The sequence below is a fragment of the Asterias amurensis genome, chromosome 4, assembly GCF_032118995.1.
Source record: "Asterias amurensis chromosome 4, ASM3211899v1".
NCBI lineage: Eukaryota > Metazoa > Echinodermata > Asteroidea > Forcipulatida > Asteriidae > Asterias > Asterias amurensis.
In genome coordinates this window covers 15,686,174-15,711,926 of record NC_092651.1, presented here as the reverse complement: position 1 = coordinate 15,711,926, position 25,753 = coordinate 15,686,174, and the positions used below count along the sequence as shown (strand labels likewise).

The 25,753-nt window shown below is 38.1% G+C and overlaps 1 protein-coding gene across 8 annotated transcripts in view; it reads left to right on the top strand.

Annotated features, from left to right (window-relative positions):
- LOC139935856 (F-BAR and double SH3 domains protein 2-like) overlaps positions 1 to 20,217 on the top strand; it is a 60,487-nt gene extending 40,270 nt beyond the window's left edge. For 2 of the 8 annotated variants that reach the window (XM_071930456.1, XM_071930454.1), the window contains 8 exons: positions 1,362 to 1,529; positions 2,091 to 2,235; positions 3,213 to 3,310; positions 4,184 to 4,339; positions 4,974 to 5,057; positions 6,620 to 6,842; positions 7,440 to 7,648; positions 9,414 to 10,596. In XM_071930456.1, coding sequence (XP_071786557.1) covers positions 1,362 to 1,529; positions 2,091 to 2,235; positions 3,213 to 3,310; positions 4,184 to 4,339; positions 4,974 to 5,057; positions 6,620 to 6,842; positions 7,440 to 7,648; positions 9,414 to 9,848 — 1,518 coding nt within the window. In that variant the 3' untranslated portion in view covers positions 9,849 to 10,596. Of the gene's footprint in view, positions 1 to 1,361; positions 1,530 to 2,090; positions 2,236 to 3,212; positions 3,311 to 4,183; positions 4,340 to 4,973; positions 5,058 to 6,619; positions 6,843 to 7,439; positions 7,658 to 9,413; positions 10,597 to 11,368; positions 11,402 to 13,553; positions 13,690 to 14,639; positions 14,711 to 15,930 lie in introns of those variants that run through there. The other 6 variants (XM_071930459.1, XM_071930458.1, XM_071930461.1 and 3 more) reach the window with 6 other exon arrangements.
- The last annotated feature ends 5,536 nt before the right edge of the window (positions 20,218 to 25,753 follow it).

Genomic DNA, 25,753 nt, shown 5'->3' with positions numbered 1-25,753 from the left:
CAATAAATTTTTTTTTTAGTAGTTGTTTGTCACGATTGATATGTTTAAAAAACCTATAAAGTTGTTTGGGGGCTGACTCCGCCTACCCCTTTTGTGACGTCAATGCGTATAGTAAACACACGTGCAAAGTACATGTACGTCCAAGTCGTGAGTTGGTACATTTCAAAAAGTGTTTTTCTGCATTTAGCAGCAATACACCTGGTCGGCATTGCCGGAAAAAAAACAAATTTCTTTTTTTGAAATGTACAAACTCACGACTTGGTTCTACATGTACTTTGCAATTGTGTTTACTCTACGCATTACAGGCAAAGTCTGCCTCGATTGACGTCACGAACAGTGCCTTCTCGGGTCGGGGTCTACTATTAAATTTGTAAATAACATAAGAACTGATTTTTTAAAACCTTAGTTAACTGTTTATTCACATTCCACTCATCAAAACACCTATATTAGTGACAAAAGCTTTATTTTGAAAAAATACCACTTCCAGGTGACTTTAAGTTTGGACGGAACAGAGATACAATGCTTGCAGAGAAGCATCAACAGTGAACAGCTGCAATAAGTAGCTATTAAAGCACAACAATGTTATGCTTACCAGAAAGGTTACCAGCCAAGTTACCATGAAACATGTACACAATTTGTAACTGATATCCTGCTAATATCTGCCTACCAAACAATTGTTAAGCAATAGTTGCTGCTTGCGCAGACCTATGAATTCAGACTCCCTATTTTTTTTGCAAGTCGCCAGACACACAAGGCCTGAAGGTCACTTCAAGATGTGGGCTTCAATCAATTATGTTTTTCCAGGGGCCCTTGCCACCTACTCTTGGGGCTAAACCAGGGTTACCCCCTTTGCAGTCCATACTAATGTAGACTTGGGTATCATCCATCAGACGCCTGGCTGGTAGAGCAGAGAGCACTGCTGTCCTAGCTTTATGAAACAACCATGGTTAAGTGTCTTGCTTCAAGTTACTGGACACTATTGGTTATTGTCAAAGACTAGTCTTCACAGTATGCATAAAATAACAAACCTGTGAGAATTTGAGCTCAATCGGTCGTCGAAGTTGCGAGATATTAATGAAAGAAAAAACACCCTTATCGCACCATGGTCACACAAAGTGTGCTTTTAGATGCTTGATTTCGAGACCTCAAGTTATAAATCTGAGGTCTGGAAATCAAGTTCGTGGAAAATTACTTCGTTCTCGAAAACTATGTCACTTCAGAGGGAGCTGTTTCTCACAATGTTTTATACTATTAACCTCTCCCCATTACTCATAATCAAGAAAGGTGTTCTAATAATAATTGTTTTGAGTAATTACCAGTAGTGTCCACTGCTAATTTCCATGGGTGTGGTCTCTTGATAGATATCTAGTATGGTGATCGACCAGAAGGAGGCCTTATACTTGGACAGAGAAGCCAGGAGATGGGCAACTCAAGTAGCCAGGGAAGCTAAGAAGATTGATGAGAATGAGCTAGTGTTACAAGGACTACAAACTCACATGGCTCAACTAAAGGTCAGTCGCCACAGAAACGTATGTCATATTATAGTGGATTCTCATATACATTAGCGTGCATATCCCTCACTCAATAATGCTCTAGGCGCTTTTTAACAAACAGAAATATGAGATCTATACTCCTTTTACACAGCACCATGTTATGGTTAACACGGTGCTATGGCCCAATATGCTGCCAATCGATTTAGGAAGACCAGGGCAAACCCCTTCTCTTTTCGATAAGTGCACGTGTTTTTTTTTAATATGCATTACACAACACACGAGACCTACTGCTTTACATCCAATCCGAAGGACGCAGCAATGGTTAAGTGTCTTGCTTAAGGACACAAGTGTCACGAATAGGACTTGAACCCAAACTCTGCTGATCAGAAACACCAGAGTTTGAATTCGGTGCTCTTAACTGCTCGGCCATGACACTTCCAATACACTTGCTCACTCTTCATGATGGGCTGGGGCTTAACATGCCTGTCGTATTTTACACAACATACATTTACAGTGCCGAGTTCATTTTAAAAAAAAAAAGAATCAAGTGATAGCAAATTATGTTTATTTTTCTTCTTCTTCAATATTTGAATCCAGGGTTCAGACACCTCATCCGATAGTGGCTTCGGTCAAGAGAAAGACACTGAGCAGAAGTATGAGAGACTCAGGGAAACCTTACGCCAGGCAGAGACTACTAAACTTAAGGCAGAGGCCAAACTCAATATGCTCAGGAATGCTGGCAGTAAGTGTAGTTGAAGTTATTCTTTTAGTCTTCGCCGTCAAGAAAGACTCTGCTAGGATTTGTACTATGGGTCCTTTTGGTTGGTAAACAGTTTGTCGAGTTGCCATTTAGTCTTTGAGAAAGACCCATTCTTATCTCAGAATTTGATGAGTTAAAATGCAATAAATAAGATTCATCAATCTCGTTCAACCACCCTTCACCCAATAGATGGAATGCACTAAGCAATATCAATCATCATATCTGATGCATAAACAATGCAAAAGTGCATACATTACATGTACGCACAGCTCTTAGCCAATGATAGCGTTGCATGCGTGCACATTTCATCAAATATGGCGGTTGATGACGCTTAGTGCAATCCATATGTAAGGACTGTTACAAAATTTCCTTTGTTCCAAGAACCCTTGTTGAAAGGAACCGGCTACCAGTGTGTATAAGAGAAGTACCACCAATAGACTCCATCAAGACTGGGCTAGATAAAATCCAAATGACCACTTTCTTAAGGGGAGCTCACCACTAAATTTTGTCTACTTAATAACAATTATAATATAAGTATTAGGCTCAGGTCAGTCACGCAGTGACGCTCATGGCGCTTAAACATTATTACCCCTGGTCACTGGGCCTTAAATCATTCCTTAAACCATCTCAGCTCCCTGGGGAGTATACAGCCTGTGCCGCTTAATATGTAGCGCAACCAAAGCTAATCGGCACAAGAACCACAAGTAACCATTTACCACTGGGTGGAGAGAAGCAACTATAGTGAAGTGTCTTGCGCGGGGACACAAGTGTCACGACTGGTATTCGAACCCACACTCCGCTGAACAGAATCAGCAGAGCTTAAATTCGGTGCTCTTATCCGCTTGGCTACGACACCCCACTTGCCATACCACACCTGCAACTTATATATCCCTTGAGGACTTTGTTGCAGTAATGGACAGATAGTTATAGGAATATTCCACTTTTCTTGATTATTTCAGTTAATGTTGATCAGTGGTTGGACAGCGCATACGAGGCAATAGCCAAGGAGGCTGCAGAGATGGAAGCTCAACTCAAACTACAGCAAGCAACAAAAACAGTAAGTTTTAATAAGCAGGGATGAGATTGTTTAGACTTTTGGCTAACTTCAGACTTTTTATGTCGGCTTGGTGCAGAAAATCAGACAATATTTTTTTCCCACAAATAAAGAAATCCTGCTCATTTGTCTGCTTCTCTGGTGCTTTGGATACTGTTTCCAAAAGCTTCTTGGAATCTATAATCCCAAGGGTTACCAAACAGTAGAAATAGCATCGATTCAACATACTTTTGAATTTGTATCCAAGTTTCAGACTTTTTCGTTAGTAATGTCTCTCACCCCTGAATAATACAGCAGCCGATTTCACGAAACACTGATTAATCCTATCTCTCGTCCCAACTTAGGATGGGTTCAATGCATCCTAACGTCTTCGTATACGAAACTGACATCCTCCTAAGTCCTAAGATTAATCCTAAGTTAGGAAGAGTTTTGTGAAATCGACGGCCGGATTAGGAATTATAAAAATTTGAAAAATATGATTAGTTCCAACTTGATGCCATTGACCCAGGTAATCTGACCTAAAAAAACACATTTTAACATTTAGGTAGCATACATGTAGCTTGCATGACAAACTGTTTGTTTAGAAAGCCACTCGAGAAATTTTCATTCAGTAAAAATTTCTGAAGGTTCTGAAGGTTCAATCTAAAAGCTCATTGATTTGAATGTTATACCAGTAGAAATCCGCCAAAGAAATGTATGTTGGAAATACCATTCACGGCAAGGAAATAGCATTTGTAGGCTCCCATATCCCTGTTCCTGTTTTTTTTTTGTTTTTTTTTTAATTAAGCATAAAATGAAGCTGTATTTTATTTGAAGAATGTTTCATGTTTTACAAATTAACTAATGTACTTATTTGTTTATTTGTTTGTTTGATAGAATGAAGAGGTGGTTGTGAACCATCGTGCAATGAATAGCTTTGATTCATTTGATGATACATTTGATACAACAGTAAATGAGGAAGTGGCCCCATCACCTAAATTATCAGTCGTCCCATCACGTTCTGTTAGGGCAGCCTCTCTCTATGATTATCAAGTAAGACATATTCTCATTTTTTCATTTTTGCAATTATCTTGATATTCAACAAAAGTGATGTTGACTTTAGCCTTTTGACTCTACAACATACAAAATACATGAGCCAGATCTTTTATTGTAATTGTGAATCATGTCCTTGGTCTGTTAATAGAACGTATCGAATATGACGTCACCATTCAAATACCTGCTCTGTAAGCGTGGTTATTACGTATGCGTGCGTGTGCCGTAGAAATCAAACCGGAAACACTGCAGGCTTCATTGATCTACGCGTTTAGACCATAGAGTTATATAAAAGAACTATAGGACGCACTGGTGATGCTTCTTGCACAAACGCAAAGGGAAGTAAACGCTGGAGTTCGTGTTTATTGAACGCTATACGCGATGCTGTTGTGTCAACTTACAAAATGCCTGCACAAACACACGCTGTGCGATGCCTCTTTTGTCAACTTGTAAAAATGGCCTCCTGCAAGCATGCCGGGTCGGGTATATAGGCCAGTGCGCCCTCTAGTTCTTATATTTAACTCTATGGTTTAGACACGCATACAGCCTACCCTACAAGATCAACAAAGAGGTTATCCGATACAGCCTTTAGCAGGTGACTTGGTAATTAATGTGATTTTTATTTTGACTGTAGGCACAACGGGAGGATGAGTTAACCATACAGGAACATGAATATCTGGAGATTATTGAAGAGTCAGAAGGAGACGGCTGGGTTAAGGTAGGTCAAAGGTTACATAATAATTATGAATATTCATATTGCACAATTTCCACCTAATAAAGTGTTCAAAGCGCATGAAAAGAAAGAAGAAAAAAAGCATCGGAGGGAAGAGGGAACAGAAGAAGGTGAAGGGAAACAAAAGAAGAAAAAAAACTTTTAAAAAGCTGTTTGAAACAAATGAAATTTCAATCTGTCTTTAAAGACAGTGGACACTATCGGTAATTGTCAAAAATCAGTCTTCTCACATGGGTTATGTCAACATATGCATAAAATAAGAAACCTGTGAAAATTTGAGCTCTATCGGTCTTTAAAGTTGCGAGATAATAATGAAAGAAAAAACACCCTTGTCACACGAAGTTGGGTGCTTTCAGATGCTTGATTTCAACACCTCAAATTCTAAATCTGAGGTCTCGAAATTAAATTCGTGGAAAATTACTTCTTTTTAAAAAACTATGGCACTTCAGAGGGAGCTGTTTCTCACAATTTTTTTTATACCATCAACAGCTCCCCATTACTTGTTACCAAGTAAGGTTTTATGCTAATAATTATTTTTGAGTAATTACCAATAGTGTCCACTGCCTTTCAAATGTGTCCACGGTACTACTATCCCGAACGTGTGAGAATAACTGATTCCAATGGAACTGTCCAGCATAAGAAGCCACTTTCCTAACCTCGTTACCATGGGCAGTGTGCCATATTGATACCTCTCGTCACAAACCCCTGGAAGGGAAGCACTGAAAGTCAATGCTGATTGGCTTACCAAAAGTGACTGCTTTTGCACTTACCAAAAGTGACTGCTTTTGCGGGTATGCTTATTAAAAAATTAAAATTTTCGATTGCTTGTAGTCCCTTGTCAGGTGCTTAGTTAGCATGTGTAAAAATACGTGTATTTTGACACAATATTTTTCAAATGAATCATGCTTTTATGTGTTCACCCTTAAACGTTTTTTTGTTCGCATTTTATACCATGGTATTTTAACATGATGTACATTCCTTGGACGATTGGGTGTTCTGTTGCAGTCGTGATTTGCCAGTTCGAAGAAGAAGCAGAGCCAAAATAGTCTTTTTATTCAACCAATGGGCCGCCCCCCAAAATATGTCATTTGTGGTGATCTTTGTGGGTCTTTGTGTACTTAATTGTAATACTAACTCTTTTAAAAAAAGTCTCATCTTTGTGGGTTCATACTTCCTGAGAATACGTATACGATACAAATGTTGTTACGAATTCGCTTAATTTTTTGTTTGCATCAGTTGACATGTGCTCAACTCCCGAGAAACATTCGCTGCGAAAACTCCCCTGTGATGTGAACATTCGTATTGCATTCACATCCGCAAGAAGTATGAACCTGGTTCTAGTTGGTATGACACTGCTCTAGAATTGCAAAGGTCGTGGGTTCGAATCCCACCCGAGTAAAAATGCCTGTGATTTTGTTCACAGGACTCGGGAAAGTACTGAGTGTACAGTGCTACACACATTGGTGTATATGGGTAAAAACCAAAAATTAATAAGTATGAACCTGGATTACATTGTACCACGGTTTGATTTTGACTGTTTCTTCCAGGCCAAGAATGATGTCGGTCAGACGGGTTACATCCCCGAAGCCTATGTTCAGGTAGAGCGTCAACACGTCTCTAGACAGCTCTCGGTCTCCTCCGATAGCAGTCACACCTCACCACGTCTCACCAAGGCTGGATTACCCTACTCCTCCTCTGCCTCATTGACGGACTACGAGGTCCAGGCAGCAATGTCTTCTGAAGCTATGAATCATTCTGGGCAAATTGTGGGTGAGTGGACCAACCAGTTACAATCGCGGCCAAAATGCTTGGACCACCCATTTGCAACACTAAAGACACTGGACACTGTCAAAGACTAGTCTTCACAGTTGGTGTATCTCAACATATGCATAAAATAACAAACCTGTGAAAATTTGAGCTCAATTGGTCGCCGAAGTTGCAAGATATTAGTGAAAGAAAAACACACCCTTGTCACACAAAGTTGTGTGCTCTCAAATGCTTAAATTTTGAGACCTCCAATTTTTAAATCTGAGGTCTCAGAATCAAACTCGTGGAAAATTACTTCAGAGCTGTTTCTCACTATGTTTTATACTTTCAACCGCTCTCCATTACTCGTAATCAAGAAAAGTTTTATGCTAATAATTATTTTGAGTAATTACCAATAGTGTCCATCACTGCCTTTAAAATAAACATTCCTTGTTCACGTCTCCCTGACAATGAATATTCTCTCCCCCATCCTCCGTCCCCCCGCTCAATGAGAGCCAACATTGAAAGGGGGCACAGGGGCCCTGTTAAACTGATGTTTCATACTGTTATCAACAATTAAGCTGACACTTTTCTGACTCGAAACTCTCGACCATTTTCCAGTTTGCTTTGCAAGGGCTCTTTATGACTACCAGGGAAGCAGTGAAGAGGAGCTGTCTTTCTCCGAAGGTTGCATCATCAAGGTCTTGACGAGAGACGACGAAGGAGATGGATTCTGGGAGGGGGAACTCAATGGGCGCCAGGGTGCCTTCCCGTCCCTCCTAGTAGAAGAGCTCGGATGCCCATCGGTAAATGAGATTACCACGCCCGAGGTAGGTTCAGTAAGTCCAATTCTTTCTCTTGTTCTTATTAAGATTTTGCTACTTTTTGTTAGACGCAAAACAGATTTTATATGTCCAAATCTTTACAGTAAACTTACACCGTTTTAAAAGAATGATAGTAGAAATCTTATTACCTTAAAGTATTACTAACTGAGGTGCTGCAGTGTTTGAGTAATAAGTAAAACAAGCCCCCAAAATAATTTTTGTCTCAGAAAGAAATTATTTAAGCATGTACAACCTATTTACACTCAATTCTCAAAAACTATAGCACCTCAGCAAGTAACATTTTAAGGGAAGCTTTCTACCATCAGTATTTTCAAACTGTGTGAGTTTAATGTAAATCTGTGGACATTATGTTTTTTTTGTCCTACAAAAAGTACCCAGACCCTTTAATGCTTCGTTCATGCTTAGAGTGAGTGCAAATAGAATAAGCACACATCAATATCTGTGTAGGGTTGCAACCATGTTTTTATAGTGTAATATTTTCTGTTGCTTCTGCATCAAGTATGAACTGGTACCAATTTCATAAAGCCTGTAGGCACAAAAAAATTTGCTTAGCATGAAATTTCTTCCTTGATAAAAACAGGATTACCAACCAAATTTCCATTTGTTGCACACTGCTTGTCACTGGTTTTCAGCTGTTGCTTGCTTATTCTGAAATTCACGTGGATATTTGGTTGGTAATCCTGTTTTTATCAAGGAAGAAATTTTATGCTAAGCAAATTTTTGTACATCCAGGGCCCAATTTCATAGAGCTGCTTAAGCAAAACAATTTGCTTAAGCAAACAAATCTTTGCTTTGTAAAATCAGATTACCGGCTAAGACTCCACTCAATTGTTATGCTAAGTAAACAACAGCGTAATATTAGTCACGAGCAATGTACATGGCATGAAATTTTTGCCAGTAACATGTGTAAAATAAGCAAGCTATTTTCGTGCTTAAGCAATTTTTTTGCTTAAGCAGCTCCATGAAATTGGGCCCAGGCTTTATGAAATTGGGCCCTGATGTTAACAGATTAGCATTTGATGGAGGACTAACACACAATGATTGCATTGAAAGTGTAACCCATTGCATGTGCTAAGAAATCACTGTACTAAAGGATATGACCACTGTACAATGTAGCTAGAAGTATGTGTAGGGTTATTGTTTAACAAAAGTGTGAAAAAGGAAAAATGAAAAATAATTTACTCCAAAAAGAAAAGAACCGGACCGAACATTTTTCACTACCTAACAATTGTTCCTGAACCCTTTTTGCGACTGAATTGTTTGCATGGACTTGCAGGCAAAATTGAAACACAAAAAGGTATCAAATAAGAAGGTGGAAGAGAATGCATGCTTTGTGGACACTATTGGTAATTACTCAAAATAACTATTAGCATAAAACCTATTAGCATAAAAAGTAATGAGGAGAGGTTGATAGTATAAAACATTGTGAGAAACGGCTACCTCTGAAGTAACGTAGTTTTTGAGAAACAAGTAATTTTCCACGAATTCGATTTCAAGACCTCAGAATTAGATTTTAACGTCTTGAAATCAAGCATGGGTGTTTTTTCGTTCATTATTATCTTGTAATTTTGGCGACCAATTGAGCTCAAATATACACAGGTTTGTTATTTTATGCATATGTTGAGATACACCAAATGAGAAGACTGGTTTTTGACAGTTACCAATAGTGTCCAGTGTCTTTAATGTTATGTTTAATTTTCTGGAAACAGGCATTAACTGTTTTTACTGTGCATTCTCTTCTTACCTACAGCTTTCTCAGCGCTTAAGCTCTGACTCTGCCACTTCATGTCATTGTTTTCACAAAGTCAACATTTCTACCTCACTTGGGGCCGCACAGGCTACCCGACCCCCATTACCTTGTCCCAGAAAACGTACTAACAGAAGCGTTGGCTCAATCCTGTTCCCTTACACCCCTGCCTCCGAACCCACCGCCTTTATGCCCATTTACAGCAAGGTGATACCACCCAGCAAGAGGGGGAATGCACTTAAGAACCCACATGAACCCAAAATCACCCAAACCCCAAGCAGGGACCCTTGTGTAGAGACAAGTTCCCAGTGTCCCCCAAGCCTTTCCAGATGTAGCCCTACATTCGCTCCGAAGGAACCCATCAAAGCTGCCAAGGGCGCTGATCCGATATACACGGTTAACCCTCCTATCTCTCCATCCATAGCATTGAAAGCATGAATCGTTCCTAAGGCAACAAAACATGAAATCTGTTTCCACACTGCGCAATATCTCCAGAATAATTGATCCTACATGTGTAGCAATAGGAGAATTTTGGGACGCTTGGTGGCAGCAGACTTACATGTACCAGGTAAAATCCATTGTTCTTGGTATTGTGCGTGTGCCCAGAACTACGTAAACAATGGACATGTACCTGGTAAGTCTGCTGCCACCTAGCGTTCCAAAGTCTCCCATTGGCATTGCCTTGGTCCCATTTCATTACAGTAATTCAATATTTACAATGATTGTTTGTTTTTAAAATAGCTAGCCAGACTATTTTATCCCAAACTTGGTTTGGTTACATTTGCAATCAGTTGATCAACATCGCATACTTTACTAGGGCCCAATTTCATAAAGCTACTTACGCAGAAAATAATTGCTTAACACCTCTCTGCTAAAGCAGTACTACTGCGCAGGATACCAGTCACAACTTGTACTGTGAGATGGTAGCTTTGCTGGTTACGTTACTCGGTGGGCAAATTTTGTTGTGCTAAGCTACTTTTTGTGCTTAAGCAGCTCTATAAAATTGGGTCCAGGACTCAATAGTATAACGACAATTGAGCCTCTTTCATTTGTGTAAATCTAAACACTATGATTGAGTACTGCCTCTATGCAGATTTCATGTTCTGACCAGTTTTGCATTTTGTCCTTGGTTTTTGGCACGAACCCCAACATTGTAATTACTTTCCTTTAAGTTGCTTCATCTTGCTGCGGGCTTGTCTCTGCTAACTACATGCTCTATCAATGCTAACAAATATTAATCAGTGCAAAGTTTATCAATGTATAACCGGGCCAGGGTTTGCAGGATTTTGGGCACAACTTTATGCTCAGCTTTTATGTTATTCAAATAGTCCTCTTTCTCTTCAGACATGGAGTTATTTGCTTTAAAAAAATCCCCAACATCCCAAGTTTCCTTAAGACAATACTAAGCTTAAAGTCTTAGTATTGCCACATATTCAGGCTCATTTAAGGGCACTGGACACTACTGGTAATTGTCAAAGACCAATATTCTTACTTGGTGTATCTCAACATGTATGCATAAAATAACAAACCTGTGAACATTTTTACTCAATTGGTAGTCGAAGTTACAAGAGAATAATGGAAGAAAAAACAACCTTGTTGCACAGGTTGTGTGCTTTCAGATATCTTAAATTCGATACCTCAGCTGAGGTCTCTTATTCAATTCAAATATTTTAGTGAGAAAATACTTCTTTCCAAAAAACTACATTACTTCAGGGAGAGCCGTTTCTCACAACGTTACCAAGTAAGTTTGATGCTAAATTTCTTTTGGAGCAATTTCCAATAGTGTCCAGTGCCTTTAACACAGTGACTAATTACCATGAATATCTCTAGAGTGACATTAGGTTTGGCTAAACACATCCTTAATATCTTTGTTGATTACAAAACTTGCCTGTATTAAGAGGTTTGATTAACAATTGCCTTGTTGTGTTTGTTCTCCACGCATGCTTTAATACTGACAGAGCCAGCCGCCACAAGTGTTTATATTTCCTGAGGTATATTATCTTTAATTGAATTGGTTCATTCTTCCCTCTTCATCTCTCCATGATTTGTTTGTCGTCATGCACTCATCCGGCCTCTCTTCAAGTTTTTTTCCTGAAGCTCTCATTTATTAAGATTCCTCTGTATAAATAATAATGTTTTGAAATCTGATGCACACTATACCTGTATTGTGTCCGTAAACCTTTTTCGCAAATACTTAGTGCGTGCACTGTAGGTGTTGAATGAGGTGCATGCTGGTATAGCTAGCGATCAAGTTTGATCCCTAGCTAGACCAGCATGCACCTTATTCAAGAGTGTGTTTGTCTAGTGTGCAATAGTGCAAACAGTTATGAACAGGAATGCATGCTGTATAAACCAAAAATACTCGATGAGTGATGCGCCATGACATGGTGTGAATAATTAATGCTGCGTGAACCTCCAATCCTCCATGGACCCTATTCAACAGTGTGTTTGTCTATCGTGCAATAGTGCAAACAGTTACGATGCTGTATAAACCAAAAATGCTCGCTGAGTGATGCGCCTCTTTTTTGATGAAGTTATAGTTGCATACCTGTTTAAACTGTACTTGTGTGCCTGGCTAAGATGCTGTAAACTGTACTGATAATAATGAAGAAATTGTTCAAGAGTCATGGGGCTATGACAGGGTTAGCTTTATTTGTTTGGCACATATGCATGCAGTGGGTTCTTTTAGATTGGGAAAAAAAATGTTCAGTGCAGAACATAGCACTGATTACTATACCTCATACATATTCATGACAGAGCGTCGAGTTCTCATTGGTCCATTCATCATCACGTGCCAGGTATTAATTTTGCTAACTACCAAGCGCACATGTGAGTATTCACGCAAGCTGTAAATGCGCATGACAAGTAATAGTTCCTCGGGAGCTATTCGCACTACCATTGCGCTACGTCATCCTCGGGCGCTATTGATTGTGGCACCGTTTTGTATACACGCACGAACAGCGCTCTCTAAGCGACATCCAACACATGAATCAACCTTATCATGTGCATTTTGTTTCACAGTAATCATTTTCTTCATATGTATGAAGTATAGTAAAACAAATATAACATGGTTTATTTCGGGTGACTAGTCGATATTAGCTCCCCTCGGTATTGGAAGTTGACAAACTAGTTCCGTCGGCTTCGCTTAGGGAACTATTTTGTCAACTTCCAGCTAATATCGACTAGTCACCCTCTAACCATGTTGTATTTGTATATTGTTTCCATTTAGATGTTGCTGTGGAGTGCATTAACACAATCATCCCCTTGAAGATTCAGAAACATTCATTCATTCATTTCTTTTGTATCTTCCCACATACAAAGCAAAGTGATATAATTTATATCATTCTATAATAAGTAGGACATTAAGATTTGTGTGAGAGGGTGGAGGTCTCCAAGGAGCAACAGCTTGAAGAGTAGAGACACCACTCATACAATAACAAAACAAAGAACAATACAACAATACATCAAAGTCATGATACATGTGCCAATGCACTTACATGTACGAGTGGTAAAAACATGCAACTTACCTCTATTTTAGAAGGTGGAAGTTGCTCAGTTTTGTCCTAAGCATGTAAAGAGTTATTTTTTTTAAACATTGCACGGTGGTATTTGAACTTGAAAGTCAGATTTGAACTTAAAAGTCAGTTTGCTGATGTGTTGAATTAAAGCCATTGGACCCTTTCGGTAAACCGTGTTGTCCAAGGCCCACATTTTGTGTACCACAACTTCTATATCAAATAACAAACCTGTGAAAATTTAGGCTCAATCGGTCATCGGAGTCAGGAGAAAACAACGGAAAACCCCACCCTTGTTTCCGCGCGTTTCGCCGTGTCATGACATGTGTTTACAATAAATCCGTAATTCTCGTTAACGAGAATTTATACTGTTTTGCTGTTTTTTTTTTTTAAAGTAAAGCATTTCATGGGATAATATTTCAAGAGAAGTCTTTCACCATTGCCTTCTGTAAACCCTGTAAGTTATTTGTAAATCTGTGAATTTTTTTTTTTTTTCTGAACCGAAAGGGTCCAATGGCTTTAACAAGTAAAGGTTATGTGGTTGATTTTTTTTTTATTTTTTTTTTTTTAATTTCACTCAACAATCGTTTAAGCTCATCTGTCCTTTTATCCGGCTTTGTCTTTGTAGGAGATTGAAGACTCAGGAGATGAACCCTCCTCGCTACCCCCAGCCCTCCCCCCTCCACCCCTACCGGACTCCCTACCTGTCTGGTCGTTGTATAGCGAGGTAGAGAGAAGACGGCCTGCTTCTGCAAACATACCCGGTAAGAAGTAGTTGAATTTTATTTTGACCTTCGTGGTCAGTTTACCTGTTTCTGCAGATATACAGGGGCCCAATTTCATGGCTCGCGTACCGCCGAATTATGGGCTTACGATGACCATTATGATTTCTGCGCTAGCTGTGTAAGCGTAGAATGCCTAATAATGTGGAATATGCAAGCGCAGAAGCCAAAATTCCCTGCTAACTTCTGAAATACGCTTGACATTAGCACGGAATTTCCTGCTTCCGTAAGCAGAGCCATGAAATTGGGCCCAGGTAAGTAACAATGCTATTGTATTGTGAGCATCATGGTCAGGTTCCCTGCTTCTGCAGATATACCAGGTATAAAGTACATAGAATGCGATTGGTCTTGCTCATTCATCAATGCATCACACATGCATCGATTTCCGTGTCTTTTGGCCCTGTCTAACCTTGACATTTTAGCCAGCGTATCGCGATGCATGACAAATTTGGCGAATACGCTGGCATATGTCAAACAAAATTTGGGGTAAGTTTTATAAGTTAAGAGCATGCTGAAGCACACTGTTAAACGCTGTAGTACGGTCAGTACTACAGTGTTTTGTGCATGATTTGAATCGTCAATCGGCAGCCTTTATTTAGTCTACGCCACGGGATCGTCGGGGATATGCGGACATAAGTTGTGAGTGCCGGCAGCATGCTTAGCATTTGTTGGTATAAGTCATCTATAAGTTATCTAAACTTCTGTATCAAGTACTATTACAACTTGTATACGTCCAACTTGTTATGAATATGCTATATGCCCAAAATTGAAAAAAGAAAACATTAAACAGTTCAGCGTATGCAAGCGTTTTAGAGAAATGTTGATGCATCGATGGACGTTTGCTAAAGCGTCAAGGCGTGACAGGGCCTGCACACAAAATGAACAAGTTTGTTTATCACAGGATATTTCATTCTCTTCATTTATTGTTTAAGATTCTCCTACAACGAACCAGTTTTATACAAGATCTGCTCCACAGAGTCCAACTTCAATGGGGCTTAAACCTGTGAGTTATCTGTGCACTTCAAAGCTTTATGTGTGCTAACTCTCTCCAATTGCTGTTTTCAAATGTCTTGTTACTTCTTATCATGACTCAGCTGACAGATGAATTATGCAATCCGATCAACTTATACAACAAGTAACGCATTTCTGCCATAGAAATAGTAATACCAACACCTCAAAGAGACAAGTTGCCTTGGATCTGTCGAGTTGGTTTGTGAAAAGCGTTTGGTAACTGTTCTGTTATAAAATGCATATAGTAAAAGATGTTAATACAGATGTTATTCGTAAAAGTATAATACAATGATCTGCACAAATTTGCCTCGAAATTGCGTGATTTTTCGTTTTACTTTTCAAACAACACGGTTGGCCATTTCCTGGAGTCCAGAAATTGACTCCCATAAATGGCCAACCATGTTTGTCGATGAGGAATATTGTTTTGGATCATTGTATTCTACTTTGAAATACCTCTTTCTAACCATATGCATTTTATAACAGACGGTTACAAACGCTTTGTATAGACCAACTCGTCCGATCCAAGGCAACATGTTCTTTTAATCGTGTGGACATGTTATAGGGCGCTGAATGTGGCGCCGGTCAAAACTAAGCAAGTACAATTGTATGGAAAAATTAAAAATAAAGGAACAGAATTATAAAAAAAATAGGATTAAAAATTCTCAAAATATATCCAACCTGTTATTAAACATGTAACTGAATAAATTGTAACGTAGAGTATGCATGTGCACTAGCATCTTCCCTGTTAATCTGTGAAATACATTTGATATAAGTACAGAATTTCTTGGGGTGGATTTCACAAGGATGTAAGACAAGTCTTATCTTGAGATAGGACGAGTCCTAACTTAGGATGAGCCATACATTTTGTATATCTCCTAGGACTAGTCCCAAAGTTATCTCTTTGTGAAATCGACCCCTGCTTCTGTAAGCATAAATTCTTTGCTTACAGTTAGTTGGGCCCATGCATGTCTATTGATCGGTACTTATTGTGTAAGTGTTCGAGCCTTTGTGTTTCTCTACGTCTTGTATTGCTTGTATTTATTGTGTTTGCTTTCTTGTTTATATTTTTCATATTTATTTTGGTTGTGCTTTCATACATTTATTGTACATTTGGTGTTGTTTTGCTCAAATAAACAATAATTATAATAATAATTAGTTAAGATCCTCTATTTTGTATACAAGACTTACAGTTTCCACTAACTTTAATTTCAGGCGAGGGCTGCCCCTGCCCCTCCGGGCAAGCTGAAGAAGAGACTCTTTGAGCAGCAGGAGCATCCAACACCAGAGACAAGATACAGTGAGGAAGGGCCCGTCACCATGGTATGAGAAGCAACTCAAGAAACAAAGATGACGCTGTTTAACACAGTGTACTTCAACACAGTTCAAGACTATAGCAGTTTCTGGTACAGCTACCTGATGACTTCTAATCCTACGCCAGAGACAAGATACAGTGATGAAGGGCCCGTCACCATGGTATGAAAAGCAACTCAAGAAACAAAGATGACGTTGTTTAACACAGTGTACTTCAACACAGTTCAAGACTATAGCAGTTTCTGGTACAGCTACCTGATGACTTCTAATCCTACGCCAGAGACAAGACACAGTGATGAAGGGCCCGTCACCATGGTATGAGAAGCAACTCAAGAAACAAAGATGACGCTGTTTAACACAGTGTACTTCAACACAGTTCAAGACTATAGCAGTTTCTGGTACAGCTACCTTTGACTACGACTAGATGATAACTAAAACCATTGGCATTTCTGATGACTTGTAATCCTACACCAGAGACAAGATACAGTGATGCAGAACCTCTAACAATGGTATGAGAAACAGCTCAAGAAACAAAGATGATGCTGTTTAACACAGTGTACTTAAACACAGTTCAAGACTATAGCAGTTTCTGGTACAGCTACCTTTAACTACGACTAGATGATATGTTAAACCATTGGCACTTCTGATGACTTGTAATCCTACACCAGAGACAAGATACAGTGATGAAGAACCTCTAACCTTGGTATGAGAAACAGCTCAAGAAACAAAGATGGCGTTGTTAAACACAGTGTACTTAAACATCTGCAGCTTCAAGACAGTCCACTATAGACCCTTATCATGCTGTGGCCATCTGGAATTTCTCCCATAAATTCAATGTAACCAAACCGAGGCTGTGAGAATAGTCTGGTTCCTAATTGCAAAACTATTATTAGCATTCATTATTGTTATTTGATACGTGGAACATGACCAAGATGGAGGCAGTATGATACAGGTCTATCGCATGTTCTGACGCAGCTAGTTTTGATTATAACTTTAACCATTGCCACTACTGATGACTTCTAATTGATGTCCAGTTCACACATCGCCAGGAGATCTGAAGAATCAAGTCTCAATAAAAACAGGTTGGATTCAAGGTGGATTGTCTTCTGGGCAATGAGAAGACCAGCTTGTCATTTGGTGTTGGTTTCATCAAACAGGAAAGGTGTGTCTCTGTATCATGTCAGACGTTAATAATGGGTGCGTTCGATTAGGTTCCCCGAGTCAACCCCGATCTGCCCTCAGTACGTTCCAATAGCTTTGACGTCATTCCAGGGGCTCATCTGGGTCAGCCCCAAGTGCCCTGCCTGTGGAGTGGGTCACTTGGGGCTGGCCCAAGGTGCATGACGTCACCACGAGAGAGCGAGTGATCGTTCGATTAGCTCTTGTCTGGCGCTCACTTGGATGAGCACACCGGGGTCGACCAGGGGAAGCTAATTGAACGCACCCTATGCTGGATTCAACTAAATTATTTTCATTGTAAATTAAGCATTGTATTAGATGTTGCTGGTCAATATAAAGCAGTGTTTTCATTAGACTCTTAACAGTCACAAATCCTTAAAAATCCCATGCAGAAAGTTGACTGACTTTGTAGGATTTGGTACTGCAAAAGGACCAGGCATACCATGTGTAAGTCCAAACGCTTGGGTGTTGCGTTATCGTAGAGTGGATTACGTTGGAGTGTATAACAGAGCCTTGGTCAAAGACACTAGGATTAGGGTTGTAATAGATCTTTGATTCTGGGACAATTGTAAGCATAGAAATTGCTTAAAGGCACAGGATACCTTTGGTGATTGTCAAAGACCAGTCTTCTCACTTGGTGTATCTAAAAAAATGTATAAACAAACAAACCTGTGAAAATTTTGACTCAATTGGTCATCGGAGTTGTGAAAGAATAACGGAAGAAAAAACACCCTTGTCGCACAAGTTTTGTGCTTACAGATGCCTTAAATCTCGAATTAAATTCAAATATTTTAGTGAGAAATTACTTCTTTACCCAAAACTATGTTACTTCAGAGGGAGCCGTTTCTCACAATGTTTTATACTATCAACAGCTCTCCATTACTCATAGTAAGTTTTTGTGCTAACAATTGTTTTGGGCAATTACAAAAGTACAAAAGGTGTCTGGTGGCTTTAAAGGGAAGGTACACGTTTGGTAATTACTCAAAACAAATATTAACTTACAAACTGACTTGGTAACGAGCATTGGAGAGCTGTTGATAGTTCAAAACATTGTGAGAAACGTCTCCCTCTGAAGTAGCATAGATTTTGAGAAAGAGGTAATTTCTCCGTAAAATAATCTCACTATCTGAAAGCAGACAAATTCGCCCAACAAGGGTGTTTTTTCTCTTATCATTTTCTCGCAACTTTGATGACCAATTTAGCTAAAACAAATTATGCTTATGGTGAGAATACTGGTCTTTGACAATTACCAAACGTGTTACCTTCCCATTTACACATACTTTTGCTCAGCTGGACTATAAGTTGTGATATTTATCATGACCTTAGTATTATCAGCTTAGCAGGACTACATGACATAAACCTCAATGATAGACCTGCATCTCACATCAGGCTTGTGCAATCTGTCTACCATGGGTGAATGATCAATTGAGTTGTTCTCCGTCGGGTATTACAGTATACAAGTTGTTGACTGCTTGTCATATTGACAACAAATTAGTTGACAAACACAATTGTGTAAACACATGTTTACATTTTGTTTTAAAATAATGTTAAATAGGATTTGAAACTTTGCATGGCGGAAATACAATATAGAAAGGTCTGCTGTAACACCATGTAATGACAATCTCTGTATGAGCTTTCTCCAGAAGATGAGAGCATACTGATCGAAACATTCTGAGTTGAAACTGAGTTGAAGCCAACATTACTTTTCAGAACCACCCCAACTCATTTTGAGATTATCATTACATGTCGTTACCAAACCTTACTATAAATAATATTGTCCTGTTTTGAGGAGGGGGAGGGGGGAGTGGGATTTGATAGTGATAAGGTGAGCCAGATCCAGGAATTGATTGATGATTGAAACAACAAATAGCAATAGTACACATCTGAAGTGTTGTTCGCTTAGATTAATTAAGTTTATTTCCTGTGGGTGAGGTGAACATCAAAATGTTTAGATTTCAAGATTATTGGTGATTTTGAATGTAGTATTGACACACTGGAAATCTAACTCACAAAGTAGCTCAGGCATGGAGCAATTTCGAGTGTGCACATTTAGTCGCCAACTGACCAGCAACCCAGGTCAAAATTCCAGTTGAACCCAGTTGACTGGGGTCAACTGGTTCAACTGGATATAGTGACCAAACTCGTCCATTTTCCATATTAACCAACTGGTTTGGACTAGGTTTAACTGTGTTCAACTTGGTTTAAATTATAAACCAGTTGGTGTCTGTCCATTTTCCATATTAAACCAACTGGTTTTAACTGTGTTTAACTAGTTTATCAACTGGTTTTCAACTAGTTCCAGTTAAACACAGTTTAACTAGGTTCAACTAGAATTTTGACCTTGGAACGTACATGCACAGTGACGCATCGCACTCACTCGAAAGACTCGTTTGGAAGTCAAGTCAACCATCGATACCATGGTTTTAAACAGTCCATTGCCTTCCGCGTTTTTCGCAATTGTGTCACTGGTTCCCCTCTGCGCTTTACACATGTTAGCATGGAACAGTCTATTGGGACCAGTGAAAACTGCGGTCCTGAGGCTGGTTCCATATGGTCGACCACAGTAGTCAACCAATGGTCGACCAGCCTGGGTTTGAGTAAAAATGGTCAGCCTTTAACCATGGTGCACACTCGAGCTTGCTTAAGATTGATCATGTGATGAGGTTATGTAAGTTGGACCAAAACCCTTAAGTCTGAAGTCCTATGATATAATGTATAATACCAACTTGAATAACAGGTTTAAAACAATTTCAAATGAATCAGAAAGAAAATTTTCATTTTGATGACTAATTTTTGTTAGTTTGTTATAATGAAACATGTAAGAAAACATTTTGCATTCGAGTTTTGTTTGTTGTATGAAGCGTTTCAAAACATAAGGTAATGATGAATAACAAACACTTTAAAGGGTGTATGTAACTTTTGTATGACAAAAAACACAATGTCCACAGATTTACACTAAACTTACACAGTTTGAAGATAATGATAGTAGAAAGCTCCCCTGAAAATATAACGTGCTGAGGTGCTGTAGTTATTGGGAAATGAGTAAAACAATGTCATGAAAATAATTTTCGTCTCATGAGACGAAAATTATTTTAAGAAGCATTTACAAACGTATTTTCATGACATTGTTTTACTCATTTCTCTAAAACTACAGCACCTCAGTAAGTAATATTTGAAGGGAAGCTTTCCACTATCATTATCTTCAAACCCTGTATGTTTAATGTAAATCTATGGACATTTTGAAAAAGTACCCAAATCCTTTAAGAGAAGGCATCCATATTGATGATTTTTAAAAAAATTTCACAACATGTAATATATTTCTACATTTCTGGTCCCCCTTTCCCTTTTTTGTTTAATAGTAAAAACAAATTACCAAAGTTCTTTTTTTATTTTTTAATACTTAATTTTGGAAGTTAATTTTCTGTAAATGATTCAACTGATTGAAATATTAATTGTAAGGTTTTATTCTTTCATGTTGCAGGGTTATTAAAAGTTAGCTTCGGTTTGTATAAATTAAAAGAAATTTTTGCATTATAAATATAGAAATGTGTAATTCTGAAAGACCTTTATGGATGACAAATTTACATTAGTTTGTGGTGTATGGGTTGATAACATAACTTAGTAAGTGACATTATTTCCTTTAAAGGCAGTGGACACTATTGGTAATTACTCAAAATAATTATTAGCAAAAATTCTTTCTTGGTAACGAGTAATGGGGAGAACTTGATAGTATAAAACATTGTGAGAAACGGCTCCCTCTGAAGTGGAGTAGTTTTCGAGAAAGAAGTAGTTTTCCACGAATTTGATTTCGAGACCTTAGATTTAGAACTTGAGGTCTCGAAATCAAGCATCTGAAAGCACACAACTTCGTGTGACAAGGGTGTTTTTTCTTTCATTATTATCTCGCAACTTCGTTGACCAATTGAGTTCAAATTTTCACAGGTTTGTTATTCAGTGCATATGTTGAGATACATCAAGTGAGGGGAGTGGTCTTTGACAATTACCAATAGCGTCCACTGTCTTTAAATCTTTCTCAGCAAGTGGACTCTATATTAGATGAAACTTTCACATGTGACTGTTACTGTATCTTTCTGTTTAGTATTTCCTATTTAGTATCAGCATTTGATGACCTTACCTGTAATGTGGATAATGTAAATACTCATTCTCCAATAATAGGCAATCTCAAGTACATACCAGAACAGAGTACATGTACATGTACTCCGAAAGCATTAAACCTAGGAAGAGTTGAGGTCTTAGATGATCATCCAGAAGCCCCAATTTGAAATCAAATATCATCAATTATTGTTTGGAAAGGCTTGTAGAGACTCAATTGAAAGAATCTAATAACCATGCAGAGAATATTCAACAAACTATTTTTTATATTGTTGTAAATAGTAAAGATAAGTATACACTTTAACAGGGTTTGTTTGTATGAGATAATTTGCATGTAGAGGAAATAGAAGCATGATAAGTAGCATCAGATGGCCAAGAGAAGAACCAGGTCCATAAGAAAAGGGGTTGGAAAACTTTTGCTCAACCCTGAGGTTCCCTCAACCCCGTACCTCAACCCTGAGGTACGTCGACCCCTAGGTACCTCGACCCCGAGGTAACTCAACCCCGTGGTACCTTAACCCCGAGGTACCTGAACCAAGACAAGATGAAATGAAGTAGTACTCTAAAATCCAACCTTTAATTAGTAGTCAATAAAAACATTGGAATCTGAGAAATGATTCATGCATGGATTGTTTCTCAGATATCTGAGGGTTGGCGCCGTATTGTGACACTGTGTTAGGGCATGGAGGTATCCATGGTTAGGGGTGTTAACATCTTCGCCCAGGCAACATTATACATTGCGGTATGGTATTGTTGCCTGCCCATACGCCTGTTGTGTTGGAGGGACGAATGCATTTCAAAATGGTCTTGTCTCAAATTTTTGCATTTTCCCAAGGATATTAGATCTTTATCATGCTGAGAAACAAAGCAAATGATATTTTGGTTGATGGATGAGTTAAGAACCTCCATATAATTTGCAGGTGTAAATTTTGTTGATTTCATTAAGTTGTGCCTTTCAGTTTCTGTTTTCGTTGTATTTTGTAAAATATTTAATTTTTCTCAAATCAGGACTATATTTTTTTAAATGTGGTTATGAGTCATTTGATTATTGTAAAGGGTACTTGCTAGGATATATTTTAATTCACTTTCATCATGAAACAGTTATCATGTTAGTCTGGAACCCACATCAATTTCAAATTCAAAGCAACACTTAACCCAGGATTTAAGGCAAACATTTTTTGTACGCAGGCGCGAACATCGCTCTAGCGACGTCTAAAACACATAAACAAACTTTTTATTGTGCATTTTATTTCACAGTCGTCATTTCCCATTGCTCCATACAATATTGTTCCAGTAACTAAATATGTATGTGAAGTATAGTAAGACAAATATAACATGGTTTATTTCGGGTAAACAGTCGATATGAGCTCCCCTCTGTATTGGAAGTTGACAAACTAGTTCCCTTGGCGAAGTGAAGGGAACTAGTTTGTCAACTTCCAACACTTTGAGGAGCTAATATTGACTACTCACCCTCAAACCATGTTAAATTTGGAAACTAGTTTTTGAAATGAACATAATGATTAAATTTTGTTATTTATACAAGATTTTAAAGGTTTGGCTTGGGTTCTATTAACAAATTATGTATATTCTAAGTGATCAACCAACAACAATATTTTTGATAAAAATTAACTATTTCTTTAAAACTTTAAATTCTTGGAATTGACAAAACGATCAATATTTGAAGTTTCATGACATAACAAAATGTAGGATAAAAACCTGTGAGAAATATTCCCATAACTGCATGACGTTTAATGATCTTTGATAAAATATTATATTCTGTACATAAACCAATTCCCAAAATTATAAAGTTAACAAATATCTAATTATAAATATATTGTACATACAAAAAGTAAAAGTCTATTAAATGCATATAAATTTACTTTCAAGCTGACGTTTCATATTTTGAAAGCAAACATTGAAAACTTTCTTTTGTGCTCCATTGTGGTGAGACTGATCAAACTGATATTATTGTGATTTAAATTGAACTGACTTCCCATTCAGCATACATATTGTAGAAGAAAACAAATTGCTATCTTTGAATAAACTATTTTTCTGTGCCAAATTGGAAATGGTTTGTTTCTTATTTTCTTATTGTTCGACTTACTTCAATAATTCATCGAAATCCCAGTCTCTGGCCCCAGTCAAGATAGTCCTTTTTAAATTTCCTTTAAAACTTGTAATATTCCCATATTAAATAGGGCCCTTACAAAAAACATGAAAATTATCCAAATACTGAGACGGCCTTTTTTTTAAATTATCAAGGGATTACAACGTTTTTTCTTTTGAAATTCGTTTCAAGATTCATTCTTTTTATTTATTAGCAGATAAGCGTTTAAAAGTATCTAGGGGTGTAAATGATTGAACGTTCTCGCTTCTACCACTGTACCATGCGTATACAGTCCCGCTTAAAACTTGCGCCACCCCCGAATAACAAGTGGTGTGTGCCGACCATGCTGGTGCCGACTTAACTTGGAGAGGGTTTGGATATCACTCCGCCGTACTAGAACTAGCTAAAAAGGGTGCTCTTTGTCTTAAAAATTAAGTTATCAAACACTCTAAGTTAATTAATTCGAGGGAACTATTATGTTTGCCAAGAAAAATGGTTCGCGTTTTTGATTACAACGTTACATCTAAAAAAAAAGAACTATGATTTGGGGTGGATGTATGTGTGTAAGCAAAGATCACGCGCACAAGGTGAAATGTGGTCCTTTCCAAAATGGCGATTTGCGTGCAGCACATGTGTAATCGTTTTTAAACCTGTCAGACGACGGAATCATCCCGAAATTACATGTTTTTTCAAGCACTTGGAGAAGTTGGCAAACTCCACAAGAATTGAAAAACAGTGTGGTAAGTAACTTTTGCATTATAAACATGTAAATGGAAACAAATATAGTGTTTTTATCGAATTTGCCAGGTGACAATTTGTACGAATGCATTGCCATTTCAATCAACCATGCGGCCCCATGCGCCCCTGGGTAATTGGTGCAAAGGAGGCCGGTCATCCAGTGGGAGGGGCCAACATGACGACGAGAGGCGCGGGTGCATCAAGTGTTGGTTTTTACACTTGCTACATTTTCGGTTAATAGTTTATCATACAATGCCGGGAAGTTTCCGGTCGCGCCACCTCTTTTTCATTCGATATTAAATAATAATCGTAGGATGTCCTGTTTTCAATTGTTCAAGGTGTCCCTAAAATCGAGGCAATTCGTTTACCTCTCTCTACTAGTGCGCGATGTAAACAGTCCCAAGAATAGATAAAATGTTTGTGGTTTGACTTGCCAAGCAAAGAGTCTCCTCCCCCTTGACCAAAACTTAGAAACACGTAAGGCTCCGCTGGTTTAGTTGCACTTGTAAATGCCCCCCAAATTTTTTTTTATCTCAATGTCCAATGAGACAAGCCTATCCCTTTTTGTAAAAAAGAATGAAAAAGTGGTGGCGCTATACGGAAAGTTAGTCGTAAAAAATCGTATTTTAGGCATTTCTACAAGGTACACAAATATGTCATAGTGTTGGAGCCATATAAAAAAAACTATTTCATGTCACAATTCTTGATGATCAACTCATGTGACTGAACATTCCGAGGCTTAAAGAAGCCATGTGCCTTTTATATCATTTTCTAATAAAAAATTTGAAAATTTCTTTGTTAACCCACATATCAATATTATTAATATTAAAATTTAAACATCGGCTTGGTGATTAAATTATCACTGTTTATTTATACGCTTTATTACAAATGTTAAGGGAAACAAATAAAATAAAAATCTGATTTGAAAGCCAACAATTATCCACATTTTTATTTTTATTTTTTTATTTTTTTTTTTTGCTTGCAAATTACCATGGTAACCATGGTAACTTTTAAGATGTCATAAAACAATATTTTGAATTAGATGAAGACAACTGCTGGCTATAGAGTCGTACACAAAGTCTCACAGTAGTCACTGCAGATGTTTCTTCCACGCATGCTTCATCGGGAAACCATACTTTCTCGTTTGCCTTGAAAACAGGATAAACTCAAAACATATGGGACCAGTTGAAGTCATCAAAACATTTGAGACCAGTTGAAGTCATCAAAGATCAATCAGTGTGTGGTGTTAAAATTGCAATGTCCATCAATATTTTGTTTTCCTATTCAAAGAAAAAGCCATTAAACCTTGAAAACAGGACAGTGGAGTATAGTATCTAATTTACCTCAATGAGATAGACCTATTCCTTTTTGTAAAAATGAGTGAAAAAGTGGTGGCGCCATGCCATTCGGCAGGTTACAGGCATGAGAATCTTCCGGTTTAAACCGGAATTCCGGTTTTTTTTGTTCCATGTGAATTTGATATAAAAATCGGGGGGGGGGGGGGGGGGTAGGTTTTTTGGGGGTATCCCTCTTTTCTGATCAGACATTGTAAGTTTCCCTTTGTAATCATATATTATCTTGGATCCA